The 19,299-nt window shown below is 34.3% G+C and overlaps 9 protein-coding genes and 1 non-coding gene across 10 annotated transcripts; 4 read left to right on the top strand and 6 right to left on the bottom strand.

Annotated features, from left to right (window-relative positions):
- Positions 1–10: 10 nt before the first annotated feature.
- Positions 11–1,712, top strand: NAEGRDRAFT_81896 (uncharacterized protein; the record flags this gene model as incomplete). The annotated part of the gene is made up of 2 exons (XM_002670250.1): positions 11–851; positions 876–1,712. 2 exons carry the CDS (start codon positions 11–13, stop codon positions 1,685–1,687), a joined length of 1,653 nt encoding a protein of 550 aa, XP_002670296.1. The 3' UTR covers positions 1,688–1,712.
- On the bottom strand, positions 1,707–4,999 carry NAEGRDRAFT_53653 (uncharacterized protein; the record flags this gene model as incomplete). Its single annotated transcript, XM_002670212.1, has 2 exons — positions 1,707–3,385; positions 3,436–4,999. The coding sequence occupies 2 exons, from the start codon at positions 4,997–4,999 to the stop codon at positions 1,707–1,709; spliced, it is 3,243 nt and encodes a 1,080-aa protein (XP_002670258.1).
- Positions 5,000–5,367: 368 nt separating this feature from the next.
- NAEGRDRAFT_53652 (uncharacterized protein) lies at positions 5,368–6,489 on the top strand (the record flags this gene model as incomplete). The annotated part of the gene is made up of 1 exon (XM_002670249.1): positions 5,368–6,489. One exon carries the CDS (start codon positions 5,368–5,370, stop codon positions 6,487–6,489), a length of 1,122 nt encoding a protein of 373 aa, XP_002670295.1.
- A 24-nt stretch (positions 6,490–6,513) lies between these two features.
- On the bottom strand, positions 6,514–8,694 carry NAEGRDRAFT_74731 (uncharacterized protein; the record flags this gene model as incomplete). Its single annotated transcript, XM_002670211.1, has 1 exon — positions 6,514–8,694. The coding sequence occupies one exon, from the start codon at positions 8,692–8,694 to the stop codon at positions 6,514–6,516; it is 2,181 nt and encodes a 726-aa protein (XP_002670257.1).
- A 204-nt stretch (positions 8,695–8,898) lies between these two features.
- Positions 8,899–8,972, bottom strand: NAEGRDRAFT_t727. Its single transcript has one exon. It is a non-coding gene; the product is annotated as a tRNA-Arg (tRNA).
- An 80-nt stretch (positions 8,973–9,052) lies between these two features.
- Positions 9,053–10,264, bottom strand: NAEGRDRAFT_74730 (uncharacterized protein; the record flags this gene model as incomplete). The annotated part of the gene is made up of 1 exon (XM_002670210.1): positions 9,053–10,264. One exon carries the CDS (start codon positions 10,262–10,264, stop codon positions 9,053–9,055), a length of 1,212 nt encoding a protein of 403 aa, XP_002670256.1.
- A 341-nt stretch (positions 10,265–10,605) lies between these two features.
- On the top strand, positions 10,606–12,696 carry NAEGRDRAFT_59735 (uncharacterized protein; the record flags this gene model as incomplete). The annotated part of the gene is made up of 1 exon (XM_002670248.1): positions 10,606–12,696. The coding sequence occupies one exon, from the start codon at positions 10,606–10,608 to the stop codon at positions 12,679–12,681; it is 2,076 nt and encodes a 691-aa protein (XP_002670294.1). The 3' UTR covers positions 12,682–12,696.
- Positions 12,695–13,868, bottom strand: NAEGRDRAFT_81894 (pantoate-beta-alanine ligase; the record flags this gene model as incomplete). The annotated part of the gene is made up of 1 exon (XM_002670209.1): positions 12,695–13,868. The coding sequence occupies one exon, from the start codon at positions 13,866–13,868 to the stop codon at positions 12,801–12,803; it is 1,068 nt and encodes a 355-aa protein (XP_002670255.1). The 3' UTR covers positions 12,695–12,800.
- A 537-nt stretch (positions 13,869–14,405) lies between these two features.
- Positions 14,406–16,598, top strand: NAEGRDRAFT_81893 (3-methyl-2-oxobutanoate hydroxymethyltransferase). The gene has a single exon (XM_002670247.1). It carries the CDS (start codon positions 14,413–14,415, stop codon positions 16,582–16,584), a length of 2,172 nt encoding a protein of 723 aa, XP_002670293.1. The 5' UTR covers positions 14,406–14,412; the 3' UTR covers positions 16,585–16,598.
- Positions 16,599–17,823: 1,225 nt separating this feature from the next.
- Positions 17,824–19,216, bottom strand: AM53 (uncharacterized protein). Its single transcript, XM_002670208.1, has 2 exons — positions 18,542–19,216; positions 17,824–18,468 (listed from the first exon to the last, which is right to left on the bottom strand). The coding sequence occupies exons 1-2, from the start codon at positions 19,203–19,205 to the stop codon at positions 17,852–17,854; spliced, it is 1,281 nt and encodes a 426-aa protein (XP_002670254.1). The 5' UTR covers positions 19,206–19,216; the 3' UTR covers positions 17,824–17,851.
- Positions 19,217–19,299: the final 83 nt, after the last annotated feature.

Genomic DNA, 19,299 nt, shown 5'->3' with positions numbered 1-19,299 from the left:
TAAAAACAAAATGCCACAGTGGAATATTCGTCTTTTACTTTTCGCTATTCTGGCAATTATCAGCATACAATGTTTTTTACTATGTGAAAGTGTCAATGCCACAGCAAGTCAATGTCGTGGACCTGCCAAGACCAGTTCATCAGGAAAAAAACGTACCGTTGTAGTAGCTGCTGCTACATTGTCTTCTGATGAAGATGAAGATGTAGAATTAATTGAGGATAACATCAACACTTTAGGACGTGGTGGAGGCGGTGGAGGTTCAAGAGGTGGTGGTGGATCATCTTCTGGTGGTGGAGGTGGATCACGAGGTGGTGGAGCATCTTCTGGAGGAGGTTCCAGAGGAGGTGGTGGATCATCTTCTGGAGGAGGTTCTAGAGGTGGAGGAGCTAGTAGTAGTGGTGGTGGAAGATCATCTTCATCATCATCAGCTGGTTCAAGAGGAGGTGCTAGTAGTGGTGGTAGTAGTGGAAGAAGTTCTGTTGGAAGAGGAAGTGGTTCAGTATCTCGTGGTGGTGCTACTTCTTCTGGAGGAGGTGGTAAAAGAGGAGGTGGAAAAGGAGCTTCACGTGGTGGTGCTGGTACTGGTACTGGTGCTACTTCTGGATCTGTTGGAAAATCTGCTTCACGTGGTGTTGGTGGTAAAAGAGGTGGAAAATCTGCTTCACGTGCTGGTGCTGGTGCTACTGGTGGTAAACCATCTGGAAAGAGAGGAGCTCTCAGTGGTGGTCGTACAGCTCGTTCCACATCAAAACAACAAGGTAGAGGAGGAAAAGGTGGTAAAAGAGGTGGTGGAAATTCTGTTGGAGCCAAAGGAGGTAAAAGAGGAGGAAAATCAAATGGTGGAAAGAAAGGTGGAAATTCTGGAAGAAAGGGAGGCAAAGGTGGAAAAGGAGGTAAAGGTGGAAAAGGAAAAGGAGGTAAAGGAAAAGGTGGAAAAGGTGGAAAAGGTGGAAAAGGTAAAGGAGGTAAAGGAAAAGGTGGAAAAGGTAAAGGTGGAAAGAAAGGAGGCAAAGGTGGAAGAAGAGGTGGAAAAGGTGGTAAAAGAGGTAAAGGAAAGGGTGGAAGAAGAGGTAAAGGTGGTAAAAGAGGTGGAAGAAGAGGTGGCAGAAGAGGAAAGAAAGGTGGTAAGGGAAGAGGATTGAAATCTCTCAATAAGAAAGCTTTCAATACTTTAAAGAACAAAAAGTATGGTTTGAAAGCTGAATTCACACTTGCCAAGATTGCAGAAGTTAAAAAGGAATTGAAAGAAAAGGCCAGTGAAGGAGAAAAGAAAACTACCAACGAAGTTAAGAATTCTTTATCTTCCACTGCAAAGGGTTTGGTTTCTTCTGCTCCTAGCTCATTCCACGTTACTGGTCCATCAGATTATCCAATGCCTGACAGAGCTTCCTTTGCTGGTGTTGATAACACTCCATGTGTTGCCTGTCAATTGGATTGTTTACAAGATATTAGAGGTAACGCAATATTCTCTGCTTGTGCTACCAGATACTTTTACTATGGTTGTCAAAAGGTTGCTCCATGCTATTCTTTGAGATCTACTGGAACCATCTTGGAAACAGCTATTGGTTTGTGTATTAAGAAGAGTGGTTGCATTTTGAAGGATAGAGAGTCATTGGGTATTGGCGCAGAGGTTCATAATTCTGCCCTTGTTTCAGCCATTGTCAATCGTATTCAAAGCTCTCCATAAATTTTACAAATTTTGTAATTTATTCATCCTCAAAATCGAGATTTAAGAATGAATTTGGTAAGACTCTTTTTTGTGTAACTTTCTTCAGTCTTCCTCTACTCTTTTCATCATCACTATCATCACTGGAAAGTAAGAGACGATCCTCTTCATCAGCCATTTCTTCTTCAACTTGTGGTTCCTCTTCCTCTTGAAGAGATTCTTCCTGTTGTTGTTTTTCCTTCTTTTTCTTCTTTTTCTTCTTCTTTTCACTTCTCTCAGTATCTTCAGTTTCCTCAGTTTCTTCTTCGTCTCTTTCCTTTCTCTTTTTGGATTTCTTTTTATCCTTTTTCTTCTTATCCTTCTTCTTATCTTTCTTCTTCTTTTTAACTTCTTGGTTTTCTTCTGTTCCTTCTTCAGCTTGGTTTTCTTCTGTTTCATCTTTCTTCTTGTCTTTCTTTTTCTTATTCTTCTTCTTGTCCTTCTTCTTCTTTTCTTCTTGTGGAAGCTCTTCTTCTTCATCAACTCCTCTGGCCTCATCTCTTCTAATTGCTTCTAAGGCATCTTCCTCTTCTTCCTCACCTTGGATGAAATCATCAAGATCATCAGCTTCTGCAGGTCTTGATGCTCTTCCTTCAGTTGCTGATCTACCAAAATCAGCGTGGTTGAGCAAGCTGACTTCGCCCATTGTACTCCAGTGCAAAGTTTCACATACAGTGAATGGATCTTCATCGACTCTCTTGAAGAAGTTCTTTACTATTGATAGAACAAAGTCAATCACCTCTTCATTGACCTTTCTTTCAAATGAGCCCAATGAATCATGGATAAACGTCTTGTTGGAAAGAATATTGAAACAAAGCTTCAAGAATGATGCTCTGAACATCATGAATTCCATATCCAATTCTTCAATAATGTACTTGAATATTTGGATAATGGATTGGTTGACTTCTGGAGGATTGACATCATAAAACCTGAAAAGATACATGTACTGTTTGAGAACAGAAGGATTGGCAAATCTTCTTCTAAAACCATCCAATTCGAATCTCTTTTGCTTGGCAGAATCGTTCTCTTCCTCTTCTTCTTCATCTTCTGTGGTTGAGGATTCTCCTTTCTTAGACTTCATAAAGAATGCTTCAATGCTTATATTTTCATTAATGACTGTAATAAACAAGTCAACCAACAAAACTAAATGAGAAAGGTACTTGATAGAATTTTGATATGGTTTGTACTCTCTCACTAATCTTACAAGACTCTCCATATTTGTTGGGTCATAGAGAATGTGATGCAAGTGAATAGAAACAATTCTACCCCATGTTGATGCATCAGATCCACTGTAGTTCTTATCACCCATCCATCTAAAAGTTGTAAACAATTCCCTCAAGAAACCAATTACAAATGTAAGATTAAAAGTATTTTGTGTGTAAAAGTAATCACTCAACAACTTCTTGAATATCATAGAAACAACACCTTCTTTCAACAAGGTAGAAATAAGAGCAATATCGAAACCAACAGTTTCTCCACTTGATCTTTGCTCTTCTCTCTTCTTCTTTTGCAGGTACTTGTATCTGTTATAACCTAGCATGAATTGACCTAAGAATAAAAAGTTTCTTTCGCTTTCATGATCAAGTGCTTCCTTAGTAGATTTTTGATCCAGTTCATTGTTGATGGCAATGGAATCCTCCTGTTGTTTGATGATAGTTTGCAAAGTAAGTTGAATCAATGCTATATTATTATTATTGGATAAGACCTTTAAATATTTAAAGAAAACTTACTATTGAAACAGCCTCTATACAAATCATCTGCAAAGTTCTTAATGATCTTTCTAGTTTCGAGAGAGGATGGAGAAAATCTCAATTCCATCTTGTCTGACATGACATTAAATCTCTTGGTACCAAATCTAGCACCAGTACTCGAGGCTTTTTGTTGTCCGCCTCCAACAAGGAATGGATTGTCACTAGCTGCATACATGTGTGCCGTATTCATGTGAGTTACATTTTGCACAACAAAGGTTTTTTGTATCTTTACATCATTCTTCTTATTTTCTTTTTCTGCATCATATTCTTCATTTTCTTCTAATAGTGCACTGAGCTTTTGAGCATCCTTGTTCTTACTAATAACCTTACTGACATTTGATTCTCTTTCTAAAAGACTGCCTTGGAAGCGAGAGTGTCTGCCTGTGAGAATCAAAGACTTAACTTGATCCTTGTACATTTTCTCCTTTCTTAGCAATCTTTTCAGCTCACTGTTATCCATTTCCATATTTTCCTCATTCTGTGACATGACTATATCATTACTGTTTGGAATTATTGGATTTGATGCTTCAAATAAATCCTTCACAGATTCATTCCAAAAAAGCATGGTAGCAAACTTTGTAAAAAGTAAATAAGATTCTGAGAGTCTCTTCATTTCAGATTGCGACGATACTTCGTTATAGTTCTCAATAAATTTGGTCATTTTAACGAGAGCGTAATCTAAAAATTGACAGTCATTTTGCAATTGTTTGACCAAAACATCTTGCATTCTTGTTTGGAGTTCTTCAGTTTGTAAAACTTTGCCATGTTTGGCATCTGGTATAGATAATAAGTTATTTAACAATTTGAAAATAGCAATAAAGTAGAGGTCAGCTTCTGTAAGTACTCTCCTCTTATTTTCCTCATCTATTATCATTTTTGATTTGAGTGCAGATTCATTTTCCTTATTCATTAATGTCCAACTAATGATTGGAAGGTATTTAGTCGACAGTAAAGCTTGTTTGAATCTTTGCAATATTTTCATTTGTTTTCCAAAGTAGAAAATAGCTCTCTTTCTTTCGGAAGCACCTCCTCTAGCAGAGAACTTTCTAAATCTCGGATTGTTTTGATCTGGAGACTCACTCAAAATTACTAACAAATCAATTACCTCTCTCACAATGTCATAGTCATTTCTGTGGTGTGACAGCAGTGAAAAGAGTTCATTCTTGTGAATATTTGTCTCTATTAAAAGTGTCCAAACTCTTCTCTCTCTTTTAGTCAAATCCTCCTTTGTAATTTCTTGTAAGTCTTGCAACGATTCGATACAAGCCTTCCTTTTAGCAGCATAGACTTCAGTATTCTCTTCGAAAGATAATTCCTCATCATCTTTGAAAATAATAAAACTGGTCAATAACCGTATTGTATCTAAAATGTGTGGTTTGATATTTTGTTGAAAGTGTAATTCCTCTTCACTAATTTGCTCTTCACTAGCTCCTTCTCTAAAGTCATCCTGAAGATTTTCAAAATCCTTCTCTTCTTCTTCGTCATCGTTCGCTTCAGTAGTAGTATCAGCAAATTGATACTCTAATTCGTCGTCAAAGTCCATCCTGATGTGTTTGTTGTTGTTGTTGTTGATATGATGTTTGTCAAATAATAAATTAACTGATGATGATCGTATCGGGAGAAGCGTTTTGACGTTGTTTGCTTTTCACCTATTTTTTTTAAATTTAAATCACAACAAAATTTGGCGCGAAAATTATTCAACGGTTTTTCAATTCATCACACATTAGAACTAAGACCTTCACCAACAAGTAATTTAATATCAAATATCTAAGAATTTAATAAACAAATTCAAACCTCTTTCCAGTAGATCTAACTTAAATTACAATTTCCGAAATATTCTGGTAATTGGTTTCCTTTCATCCAATCAAATTCCACATCACATTTAATTTAATTTTTAACAATAATTAAAAAATGTTCGAATTTGAAGAAGCCTTCAATGATATGCTAAACAATATTCGCCTTGCTGTTCAAAGCAAGGAGGATCAGCCAAATATTCAATTGAATCTGGGTTTAATTTCGGAAACAATTCAAGAATTATTGGAGAGTGAAGAGGAAAATATTGATCAACAAATCGAGGTATTGGCAAACTTTTTGATTGAATTGATGAAGGTAATACCATTTAGTTATGGTCCTCTTGCTTTCCTCTTCTTGTTTATGGGTGTCATGTTTGAAAATAATGTGGAATTGAATGATGAACAAGCTGCTGTTTATGTTAATGCTTTGATCAATTATGCTTCAAACACCTTCTTGTTAGTCGATCAGTTTGGAGACAGAATTCCACCTCAAATATTGAAGCAGTATGAAGATGCCTTGAGAAGAATTGAATTGTCTCTTGTGGCTACTTCGAGTAGATCTGAAAAAGTGAGAGCTGCCATGCGTGCTCATCCAAAATTTAATGAATTCCAAGAACTTACTGCAGCCAACAGATGGGAGTATAAGTTTCTCTTCTTTGCAACAAACATTTTAGAGAATGAGGATATTATTGTTATTCATCCTTTGGAAAATTGGGGTGTTGAAATGAGAATTGACGGAGTTACAAGTAATTGGAGTTTACATGTACTAATGGCTCACTATCTCAAACAACATAATCCAAGCTTGGCAATCAAGGCACCTCCTAAAAAACAAGTGGATTGTTTATTGGGAGAAGGTAGCTCAATGGTTGGTGGTTCAATGTCATGGGTTTATGAATGCTACAATTGGACTGGTATTGATAGAATTCCGCTAAACTCATCCGATTCTGAATGTTTTTCAAAGTCACTCAACCATAAGGTATGGGGAGAAGGAGTTCCATGTGATATTATGAAATTTGAAGGAAAGAGAATTATCTTATTGGGCCCACTTTCTTACAATAGAAGTATGAGTGCATCCAGAGATTTTGAATCACAAAAAGCTTCTCTTACAATTCTGAGAGATTTGAGCAATGAAGAAATTCAACAATTACTTTCTAAATTGACTTCCATAAGCAAGGAAGATAAGCAAAAGGCTCTCGAGGAAGCATCCAAAATTTCTCATGTTGCTATCTCTGAAAAGTAAATAAATAAGAACTTTAACATTGGTTTATTGCTTGTTATCATCATTGATGAGATTGGATATCATACTGATAAGGCAAGGAAGTATAGGATTTTGTTCGTAATGTAACATGTATTCCATTAACTTTTGGAAAGATTCAAATTTCTTCCCTAGCACTTGTTGTAAATCATCGCAATCATTTTGCAAACACTGCACAATTTCAATTCTGTATCTTCCACTACTTACTGGTAAATTATAGAATTGTTTTGAAAAATTTCGTCCAACACACAGAAAATAAACAATCTCAAAGATGACAACAGACATTGAATAAATATCACCAACACTTGTTCTCTTTTTTTCACACCAATAAGGGTGCTTTGTTACAGATCCAAAATCTGTCCAATTAGGCTCTCTTATTGAATTTTCGTTTTCTACTTTCGAATACTTTTTGGAAAAATCAAAATCTATCAAAATCAATTCGAATAAATTGTTTCGTTTTCTTATCATCAAATTATCTAATGAAATATCTTGATGTAAGATGTCCAAACTATCTAATTGCTTCAATATTGAAATAGATTCAATAATTACAAGCTTGCAAAGTTGTAATTTTGAATTTGCATATTTAAACTTTACAAGTTCGGATATTGGAAATAAATATTCTTGAACAGACACATCTAAGCAATTCACTTTCAACGACACACTTACTTGCGCCTCATTAATATCATTTCTCAACTTGGTAATAGCATCCAAGAACGATTCAATTTTTTCCATATCAGTAATTGATTGATAAACATAAATTTGTGAAATGTTCGAATGAGTTTGTCTCAACATTGAATTGTTTTGAGCAAGATGTGTTAAAATTTCCTTATTGGTAAATTCTTGCATTGAAAGTTTGAAAAATGATTTCTTTTCATTCCATTCTCCAATAAAGGTTAAGGTCAATCGTTGAGTTCCATAACATGAAACACTTTCTTTGGAATATGTTATTTTCTTTTCGAATATATTTTCCAAGCATTCATCTAAAGATAAATCTCGCCTCTTTGAATGAAATTCTAGAACCATTTCTTTTCCCCTTTTTAGTTTAGTATTTGTTTTACAATAAATGTCATTTAGAAAATTTGACCATTTCTCTTCAATAACATGCTTTAAAACAACACCCAAAATGCTCATCTTTCCATTCACAACTAACCTCACACCTCCGTAAATTCTTTTTAGAGGATGTGATGTTTCTATTTCTAATTGACCACCATGTTTTACAACAACCATAAATCTTACAGCTCCAAGTGGTGGATCTGGGATAAATTCTGCCATTGTATTTGGGAATAGTTGTTTGACATATTCTTCAGCTTCTTCAAAAGTATTAAATTTGGCCAAAGAATTTGGATCACGAATTGTACGAATACTAAATTTAGGAATAAGTTCTGTAATTTCTCTGTTGCATGTTTCAACATAATCGTGGGGAAAATCCGAAAGGGGTATGCCAAATTCCAAGGATTTGATATCAAAGAAGTTTTCCCATGCTCTCTTGTGAGAAGCCTTTGGTTTTGCAATAACATAGTGAATTTGAATATTAGATTCGTTTCGGTTCCTATATTGGAATTGAATTTCAATATTCCACTCTTGATCTCTTTGGTGAGGTAAAACAAAGAACGGTCCATCCTTTCCTCCAAGTATCAACTTGATACAATTCTTTGGAGTGCTTTTGTGAATTTCGAATATTTCTTTCAATTCTTCCAATTGTAAAAGCCCATCTTCCAAACAATCAAACAGAACAAAATCATCCTTACAACATTCTCTAAACAAACACTTAAACGCTCTACTGTAATATTCAAACCTCCCCATATTCACAAGTGTAGTTAATACCTCATTATTTTGATTACAAGAACTAATTAACTCTGAAAACATTTCATTTGCTTCCGTCTGCACATTTAAATCAAATTCTTTGGAGAGGAAAGTATCAACAAAGCCATAAACACCCACACACCTCCTACGTAACAAGACACATTTAGAATTCATTACAAACAAACCAATGAACATGTAGTGCATGTGGTGGAATTTCCATTCACTTTCCATCAGCTTAATCATTGTCCCGAAACAATCATCACCATTCACAACAAAGAGACACGGAAGAGATTCATTAAATAATTTCCCAGCATTATGAAGCAATTTGTATTGAATAATTGGGGCTTTGTCTTCTCTCTTTGAAAGTCTGGGAAACCTAAATTGCATTGCTTCCATCAATTGATGAACATTTGAATAGGAATAAACTTGTTAGTGGTGATAGAAGCGAACACTCATGAGACAAGTGGCTCCTCACAATCTCTGCAGGGCCGAATTGCATATTTTTTAACGATTGTTTTGGCCTTAATAGTCTGAAACATAAATTATGAGAAACCAAAGACTTCAATAGTAGATCTTGAACAAAAAATTATTTACCGACAATGGGGCTCGAACCCACGACCCCAGGATTAGAAGTCCTGTGCTCTATCCAACTGAGCTATGACGGCTTCACATTCATAACAAATGTCTCCTTATCATCAATTAACGAGAGGGTCAATTTTAATCAGTTTATTAGAAAGTATTTGACTCAATTGTCCATCAATATCTTATTTCTATACTTCGAAGTATTAAATGTTCTGGCTCTGACATGGGATTCAACATGTTTCAAAGTAAATCCATGTTGTTTTGCTATTTTACAACATGTTTCCAATCTAGAAATATTGACCTCGGTTGGAGAATACAACCAAACCTCCTTCAAATAAGCACATCCTTTTGTTAAATTAAAGGCCATCAATTTCCTTTCTATTTGTATTAAGTTTTTCAATAGTTGAGCCTGTTTTTGAAATAAAGAAATACTGGCATCAATTATTTTAAAATTAGCAACCGTATCTTCCATCAAGAAGTTGAATTCTACTTCGTTTGTGTCTAATGATAACAATGTTATTTCATTCTCGGTAAGGAAGTTCTTTGTTACCATTATTTTCATAAACTTTTCCCAATTTTCTCTTTCTTGTTTTTTGATCTTGGTAAAATCGACAGCCATACCATAACCACAGTTTAACTTGTAGTTTGGATGATTGTCTTTTAAATGTTGGGTAAAGACCAGTTCATACGAAGTGCCAATGTTGTTGGCGACCTTACCTAAATCATCCTTAATTTCGTCTTGAAAAATCTCTAACATTCCTCTCATCTTTTTCGCTAAAAAGATCTCCATTTCTTTCTTGAAGTAATTGGCAATGTATTTTCTATTATGCCTTGTTTCATGAAGCTCACCTGCTGAAATTTCTTCTTCTTTGTCGGAATGGGTGTAATTAATTACATGAGGGCCAGCCTGATATATTTGTGTTGAAGAAGATGTTTCTTCTTTTGGTGGTTTAACATCAGTCAATGATTCATCTTTAGTTTCTTCTATAATTGTATCAGCTTGCAATGATCCAAGGTTTTCTTTCTTAACAGGTGGATTCAATCTTCGAATTTGTTTGAATAATCTTTCCCAACCTTTTCGACCAAAGCAACTTAGACTAGCAATTCTCGTAGGCTTGGTAGACAAGGTCATGAATTGATCCTTAGAAATCGGAATGTCTTTGCATTGATTAAATACCTTCCAATTCGTTGAAACAACATCAAATATAAACTCTTCGTCCTTGTCCACTTCTTCAAACGTCTTTCTCATAGTTTCGACAGTTGAAAAATCAATCAAACTCCACTTTTCAAAGATATCTAGAAGATTGATTACTTGCGTGTATTGTTCCTCTGTTTGAAACATTTGCATAAGCATTGCTTTATTTCGCTCATACATATTTTTTTAAGGGTTTGAATTTTTTTGGCTTATTGGAGGGCAGTAACAATCAATGTAAGGTTGAAAGATGTGGTGATAATTTATTTCGAATTCTTCTGGTATTCATATTCAACTTATCAGTGTTGGAACCAACATGCATGTTCAAAAGCTAGTATTTTGAGTGAGAATTGATTCTGCTTGATTTCCATCAATAAATTTGAAATTGAAATTGTTTCATATTGGGGAAATGATTTGATAAATTATTATTGAATGAAGATTCATCAAAATCAAAACTCAATACAGATAAACCTGTTGGCGAATAAGAAGTATAGCCATTCATAATTATAATAATTTAAAAAAAAATGTTTTCCTTTAAGCCTCCTTCGTCATTGTTACATCAAATTTCATTGAATGCACAAAGAAAACATCAAGCCAAGTTGATACCAATAATACAACAATATCAAGAACGAGCCTTTGCCAAGTTACGTTATTCTTCGGATCATAGTATTATTAATACTAGTAATACAATTAGATATTTAAAACCATCAATAGGAAAGCTTGTTGTTGAACAATATTTACCTAAAGATTTGGTAAAGCAACAAGGAGATGAAGTAATAGATTATAAAGGATTTAAAATTCCTAAACGTTATATTGAAGGAGATTTGTCGAGTATCGATTTTTCATTTCTTGCAATTTATACAAAGTATAAAATTGATAGTGTGAATGATTTGATTGGTTTGTTGAGGGAGATTGTCGAGGGTAGTAATAGTGGAAATATTAAGAAGGAGGAATTTGCATCAATTTGTTTGAATATTTTGGAATTGATTAGTATGAATATTTATGAATTGGAGAATAGTGCCAAACAGGATTATACTTTAAAGTTTAATAAGATTGTTTCCTTGTTGAATGTACATTTACTACCAGAACTTGTTATCAAAATCAAGGAAAGAATCGAGGGATTGGACACAAAGGATACAAAGAATATTAATTTTCTTCTCAGTCGTTGTGATTGGTTCCAATTTAGTAAAAAGTCATGGTTTTGGTCGGCACTAGAAAGAGCAGAAGAAGAATTCAGAACTGAGTTTGTACGTTTTCAACTGGAAAACATGAAGCCAATCTCGATTCCTAATAATTATATTGGAACTTTAATTACTAATGGTGAGGTGGAAATGTTGCAACAAGCACATGTTTTACACGAACGTCATGGAAATTTGTATTTTGATCTTTCTAAGGGATTATTTGATGAAAACATGGAGGTTAGGAGAATTTCTTACTCTATTCAAATGACCAGTTTATCATCAGGCATTGAAAAGAAAGTTGAATCTTTGTTGGCTTCACAAAAGGCACTTGCAAAAGAATGTAAATATGACAACTTTTATGATTTGATGAATAGAAATGATGTTTCTGATTTTAGAATAGTTTTAAATGATTCTTTATTGGAATTACAACGAGAATTAGGAGATTCTAATCTTTCTGTATCAGATCTTCCATATTTGAGAAAGACATTTTTGGATGATCCAATCAGAAAACTCTCAACAACAGAGACTATGGACGGTTTGAGAAATATTTTCAAGGATTTGTTCAAAATTGATTTGAAATTCTTTGAAATCCGTGCACAATTGTACAATATTGAAATCAGATCGAAGAACGCAGATTTGATCAGCTCTGGTAGATTGGACTTGAATACTATGACATACTCCAAGGTTTTCGCAGAGGATCGTACCTATTTCTGTCTTCAGTTTGCAAAAGGATCAGAAGATTTTGCCAAGTTCTCAATTAAGGAGAGTTTCCAACTCGATACTATGAGCATTGAGAATGTTGTAGACTTGTTTATTCAATTAACCAAAGCAATAAGGTATCACATTGATGACGACTCTTTCTCTGAAATAGAATTCAACAAAGAGGAGATGTTCGTTATTGATAAGATTATGGAAATGACAATTAGAAATGAGAAAGTTTTCCTCAAATACTTTTACAAAGAACCATCTGATCAAGATAGTATCAAAAAATTGTATCATGACAGATCCCAAAGATTAGCCACCATTCAGAATATTGAGGATCAAGAAAAGATTATGAGTCAACTCAATGCCTATTCATATTTCTTGGAGGAAGAATTCAAGGAAACTGAAGCTACCAAAATGTGTAGAGATAGCGTTTTCAGAAATATTAAGGAACAATTATATAGAATTCCTTCCTTGACTATCACAGGAAGAAATGATCACTTGTTAAATCAACATTTCCTCAAGAAACAAGCCAAAGATATTTGGAATTTATACTTTTCTCAGGATCCACTGGATAGCTCTAAAATGTTGGAACTATTCTGCTCTACTCCTGAACTCAAAGATGAACCACACAAACGTTCAAAGCGCTCAAAAGCTATCTTTTTTTACACATTATTATTTATTATTTTCTCGATTATTGGATATATTTTAGAATAAATAAATCAGTATTCCAAGTAGTTTTTAAATTTTATTAAATCAATTTCAACATTGGTAAAATTCCATAAGAAATTAATGAATTGGGTTAAGATCAGAGAAACACACCAGATCAGCAACAATTAAATCCCATTTTCCCTAACATTGATAATTAAATTATCCAACAAACGAGTTCCTCCAACTCGGACAGTTGTGGATAAACAGAGCTGTGTCAAATCTTGTAAATTCTCCTTCTCAATACTGTAAAATGGTTCTGTATAAATATTATTTGTAGAGATGGTTCCATAAACATGACCATTGTTCCAATTACACACACTCAAATAGTCAATCTTGTAATCTTCCTTATTATACCCATTCGAATAGTGATTTTTCAACTTTTCCTCAAATGAAAATTCCAATTGATTATATGAATCTTGCAGCCACTTTCTCAATGATTCAGCATTTACATTTTCAATATTCTTAAAAGATGATTGAGCATCAAATAATATCCTATTCAAAATTGGTGCAATATATTTCCTATCAATTGGAGAAAGATATTGATTTCTAGATGACATGGCCAATCCGTCCAATTCTCTTTCAGTTTCTCCAATAATCACCTTTTCAATATCAATATAATTCAAATCCTTAACCAATCTCTTTACAACCATACATTGAACTGCATCTTTCTGTCCAAACACAATAACCTGTGGTCTTACAATATTAAACAATTTCACTAAAATGGTAGAAACTCCATCAAAGAAACCACTTCTACAAATAGCTTCTGGTTGATCCTCCAACCAATTATGATTCAATTCCTCCCCAACAGATCCAGAACTATTCCTCAATGGATGTGACTGAGCTGTATCCGTCGATATCTTACTCATAAAGACACGTGTCATGTATCCATGTGGATACAGCTCTGAAGTTCCACCTGGAGCCAACACTAAATCCACACCAATTTCCTTCATCTTTTCCAAATCTGATTGTAGAGTCCTTGGATACTTATCAAAATCTTCATTTGCTGCAAATTGTGCAGGATTTACAAAAACAGAGCTTACAACCACATCCGAGTTTTGTTTTGCAATTTTCATTAATTGTAAATGACCGCTGTGGAGGTTTCCCATCGTGGGAACAAAACTCACAACCTTTCCATTATTGCCCAATAATTTTCTGAGTGTTTGAAATTCGTGCAATGATTTGGCCACTTGCATTACTCTCTATTTTTTTTTACTGTTTTTTTGTGTTTCGAATAATGAATGATGCGAAATTAAAGTTCTCAATCACTGTCTCTTAATCGGATAATTATTTGAAGGAAATTTCAAATAATACGTAACAGACCTCAACATTACAATCACACATTCCAGGAATGAAGAAATTACAATTTTGAACCTTCGTCATTTACAGTGCAAGATATTTGTGCTGAAAAACAACTTTTTGTCCATCGGAGAATGGAAATAAGAACAACATAACTCATCAACACCATGAAGAAGAAATAAATTATCAATCTTTGCAAGAGATCCAAATATCAATCAGGGTTGAAGAACAGTGAAGAGATTAATTTTAGAGTCAAATGTTGGTGATAATGAACAATCTTCAATTTAACGGAGAATATCCAATCTGTGAGGGTTGTTGGACGTTAATTATTATTATCATTCACAACAGTTGCTGGATATTTGAGTTTAATCTCTCGAAGGTTTTTAAATTTCCGTCTTTGACTTCTCAGCAACCGAAACAATATTGAAAAAAATTGAGAAAATGAAGATGATTACAAAAATAGGTGGTGGTCTTGTAAGGAAGAGTTTGGGAAGGGATGACGTCCTCTCGTTGCTGAATCTTGTTCAGTCCACAAGAAAGAGTTGGGTTTCGTCTACCATAAATGGAAAGAAGACTATTCGAAACTATTCAGTGCACACAAGTCCAAAGAGTAATAAGGCATCCTCACAAGAGAAAGAATCTATAAGGCAAGAATTAGTACCTGTCACTTTGCAATGCATCAATTACAAGTATCAAAATCAAATTCCCTTGACAATGCTCACAGCAACTGATTTTCATTCTGCTTCTGTGGTTGACCAAACAAATTGTGATATGATATTGGTGGGTGATTCCTTGTCAATGACTGCCTTAGGTCAACCAAACACAACTAGCGTTACGATGGACGAAATGATTCATCATGCTAAAGCTGTCAAGAGAGGAAGTCAATATTCATTCTTGATCGGTGACATGCCATTTGGTTCCTATGTCACAGATGACGCTGCAGTTCACAATGCTGTTAGGTTTATTAAGGAAGCAGAAATGAATTCTGTCAAACTTGAAGGAGGTGAAAGAGTTGCCTCAAAAATCAAGTCAATTGTCGATGCTGGAATAGTTGTCATTGCACATATTGGCCTAACCCCACAATCATGCAATCAATTGGGAGGTTTCAGAGTGGTTGGTTCAAAGAACTGCTCAGAAGCTATCCAATTATGGAAAGATGCATTGGCAGTTAAGGAAGCTGGAGCTAGCTTAATTGTACTGGAATGCGTTCCTCAGAAATTAGCCTCTCTCATTACGAAACACATTGGAATTCCAACAATTGGTATTGGATCTGGTAAATGTTCAGGTCAGGTGTTGGTTTATCATGATTTATTGGGAATGTATTCAAAGTTTACTCCAAAGTTTTGTAAACAATATTTGAATTTGAATCCAATCATGATTGATGCTTGTGAAAATTATGTGAAAGATGTTGTGAATGGAGAATTTCCACACAAATCACATACTTTTATTATTAAGGATGATGTATATAGTGTAGTTTCGGAATATATTGAAAAAGATGTGAAAAATCATCAAGTTAATGAGATAATCAAGTCAAATGTTGATGGAAAGAAAGATGGACAATTGGGTGTAGATTATAATAATGTAGGCGAAAGACCAAAGGTATTAATTCTTGGTTCAGGATCTGTTGGTTCATTGTTTGCTTCTAGTTTATCAAGTAATTGTGATGTGAAATTGCTGAGTGGAAAAAAGACGAAACTTGAAGAAAATATTGAAATTTCCACACAAGTAAGGGAAGGAAATGAAACTAAATCAATTAGAAATACTATTGTAAATATTATAAGTGATGAAGAATTGAAGAATGCTTGGAATGGTGAAATTGATGTCTTGATTATAGCTGTCAAGAGTTATGCCACTAATCAAGCAATTCAGAACATGATGGAAGGACTTCCATCTTTATCAAAGATTAAGCATATTATAACTGTTCAGAATGGATATGGAAATGAGCAAAATATCTTGACCTCTCTTTCAAAACTCAACTTGGAAGGCGTTTCAATGTCACCAATCAATTTATACTCAGGAGTCAAGACAATTCTTAATAGTGAAGATAGAAGAGTATTGGAGCAATCGAACACTGACAAAATATCAATTAGCGTTCCAAAACTACTTGTAGACACCAAATTAGGAAATGTATTTTCCAATAATTCACAATTCCAAATTGGCTCAATACTGAATTCGACAATAATTGATGGAAAACCAAAGTTTGTTGATTGGATGAAACTTATTATCAATTCCACCATCAATCCGCTTGCCTCCCTCTACCAAATTGAAAATGGAAATTTATTACAAAATCTCGCCTTACAAAATTTGATGAAAATTCTAATTAAGGAACAAGTCAATATTTTAAGAATGATTCCTGGAGCAATAGATTCATTGGCTACAGCTCAAGAAATGAAAGACAAGTCTATTGAGCAAGTAGTTTATGAAAAGGTAATGAAAATTTGTGAGTTGACTAGTTCAAATCGTTGTAGCATGTTAGTGGACTTGGAAAATCAAAACGAAACTGAAATTATGTATCTCAATGGAGCATTTGTAGAGTTGGCTAACAAATTCAAGATTGATTCTCCAAGTAATAAGATGATTGTTGAATTAATTACAGCAAAGCAAGTAAAATAAATTTGTAATTTTGTAAACCCTCAAATGTACTGAATCCGCACATTTACAAAAGAGATTTACACAACTGTTAACGAATTTAACTCAATTGTTTGAAAGGAGAGTGAGCTATCCTTTTGAGATTGCCTCTGATGGTATAATCAGGACATAATTTTAGGAAACTTAAATATTTTCAATTCATAATGTTTATCGATTTTTCAACCATGCTTATTGTTGTGCTTTCTTTTGTGTGTGGAAATTCATCGATATCCATGTTATCCTTTTATCCAATTTTCCTTCAAAGAAAAAAATGAAACTATTAGAAACTAAACAAATCCACCTTGAATCTTGTCAAAAAGATAACGACGACAAACATCAAATACAACACAAAACTCACCATCACAATGGATATTCATGTCCATTATGTTCAATATTTATGAATCCGAGACCTAAAAGTGGGAAAGGAGCAGATTACATTCCTTCAAATTGTGAAGAATTAGTCAACTTTCTAACACATTTCTTTCCGATATTCTTTTTTATTTATTATTCTATACAAATATTTGAAGATGAAATTGTGAATAGTTGGAGAGAGGCCTTGTGTGTAATTTCGTATGGAGCTGGAATGGTTTTACTTTTTGGAGTTTCGTCTACTTATCATCTTTTATGTTTTCTGAAAGGAAGACATGATAAGTGGTCGATGCAATTTAGAATATTTGATCATGCTACCATTTATATCTTTATTGCAGCAAGTTATACTCCCTGGTTAACCTTAATTGAATACGAATATGGAAGTGGAGGTTTCATTGCTGTCTTTATTTGGTTATTCTGTCTAATGGGACTAATTAAAATGTTTCTCCCCCACAAGACAATCAAACTCATCAGAGAGCTCAACAATGTATTTCTCCTAAATATAATGGGATGGTCGGGATTTGTAGTTGTCCCAGCTGGATTATTGAAACCACTTCCAGTTGAGGCGTTTATTTGTTTAGTATTGGGTGGAGTATTCTTTAGTGGAGGATGTTTGTTTTTGGTGTATGGAAATGGGATTATTCCATTCAGTCATGGAATTTGGCATTTTGCAGTTTTTTTGGGAGTCTTGTCACATTTTACTGCCATGTATGCCTACTTGTTGAATTTGGATTCGATTTATCATCCTGAACATAATCACATGATTAGTGTTTTGGATCAGATGATTGCAATAGTTTCAGAAAATTCACATGAATGGAAGTATCCTCAATACTTTTTAAATTATTTACAAAAATTGAGTTGATATTGTTAAAATTTATTAAATTTATTGAGCCAATTTAGCATTGATATATGAGAAGGCAGCTTCACGACAAAACTCTGAGGTATATTCATGCTTATTGTGACCAGCACTTCTGCATTCACATGATGATCCCTGTCTCTTTGGTGAAACGAGAACATCACATTGCTTTTCAGAGGTAACCCAATTGACAGCATTGGCAACCACAAAATCACGAACAGGTTTTGGATCAGATGAATTAACTGAGTGAACTGAATCAGTAAAAGCAATAGCTCTAACTCTATTCAAGCATTCCTGTGTTCTCTCCTTCAATAATTCCATAGTGCACCAACCTCCAGCAGAGTGAGCAACAATTACAACATCCTTAGCTGCTGCCTTCTTAACGAAATGATCCCACACATAGACTGTATGTTCAGGTGGGGATTGATTGTGTGGAATGGACTTTTTGACATTCTTTGGCAATGGTTCTGGTTTGTTTCTATTCATGTATCCTGTCTTGTTGTACTTGGTTGGATCATCCAACTCCTTTGGAACGTAATGGTTTTGATTTGGATTGAAAACAATCACTCCATATCCTTCCTTCATAGCTTGTACAATATAATTGTATTGAGTACCAGTCTTGAGTGTGTCATTCATACAGAGAGCTATTTCACACAATGTATTAATTCAAGTTATTTTCCAAATGATTACAAATAATTCAATAAATTAAAGACATACCTCTAGCCCATTGTCCTGGACGAACAGCACCTGATCCCTGTATAAGAAGCATAAGTTTGTTTGGATTTGTCAATGCATCCTTTGACATGAAGATATTAACCATTTGATCTTTTTGAGTTTGTGCATTCATATCCAATGGCAACCAATATTCATCTAATTTACATCTCTTAACCAAAAGTTCTTCCTGTACATATTTACACACAAAGTCACCAACTGCATCATAATGACGTTGTGAAACAAAGTGGAATTTTCCACCATCAATATCATTGACAAATAATCCAGGTGTATCATTGGTCAACAATGCCAAATCTTGAACATAGGCATTCGGATCACTTTCATAGGATACACTTGGTTCATCTGGTAATGATCCAAAAGTATAGTGAAAATCACTCAAGCTATCATTCTGCTCTGGCACAGTTTGAAGAACAATTTCCATTTGTTTTCTAACACTCTCTGATTCCTTTGCAATTTGTTCCATCACGGAGAAGGGAATAAAATCCTGAGAGGAAGGAATTGGAAGCAACAAGAAGGACTTTTTCTCTTGTAAGAAAGCCTTTTCAACATATTGGATCAAGGCTTGCTTTGGAATTGAATAGCTTCCCTTGTCTGTGCTAAAATCAAAAGTTGATCCGAAGGAATCTTGAGGTTGGTGTTGTTGCATCATTTTTTTTGTTTTTTAAAAATAGATCAAGTTCATGATTTTGCGTTTTTCATCAGGATTTTAGGATTTTGTAAAGTTTGTCAAAAATTGAAGAAAT

The sequence above is a fragment of the Naegleria gruberi genome, assembly GCF_000004985.1.
Source record: "Naegleria gruberi genomic scaffold NAEGRscaffold_73, whole genome shotgun sequence".
Classification (NCBI taxonomy): domain Eukaryota; phylum Heterolobosea; class Eutetramitea; order Acrasida; family Naegleriidae; genus Naegleria; species Naegleria gruberi.
This window is presented reverse-complemented; position numbering and strand designations above follow the sequence as displayed.

What these genes read in the sequence shown, in the direction of transcription:
- AM53 (XM_002670208.1), bottom strand. Translation starts at nt 19,205, where the DNA reads ATGATGCAACAACACCAACCTCAAGATTCCTTCGGATCAACTTTTGAT. An exon ending in TCCAGGACAATGGGCTAGAG is followed by an intron (nt 18,469 to 18,541) that starts GTATGTCTTTAA and finishes TGTGTGAAATAG; the next exon opens with CTCTCTGTATGAATGACACA.
- NAEGRDRAFT_81893 (XM_002670247.1), top strand. Translation starts at nt 14,413, where the DNA reads ATGAAGATGATTACAAAAATAGGTGGTGGTCTTGTAAGGAAGAGTTTG.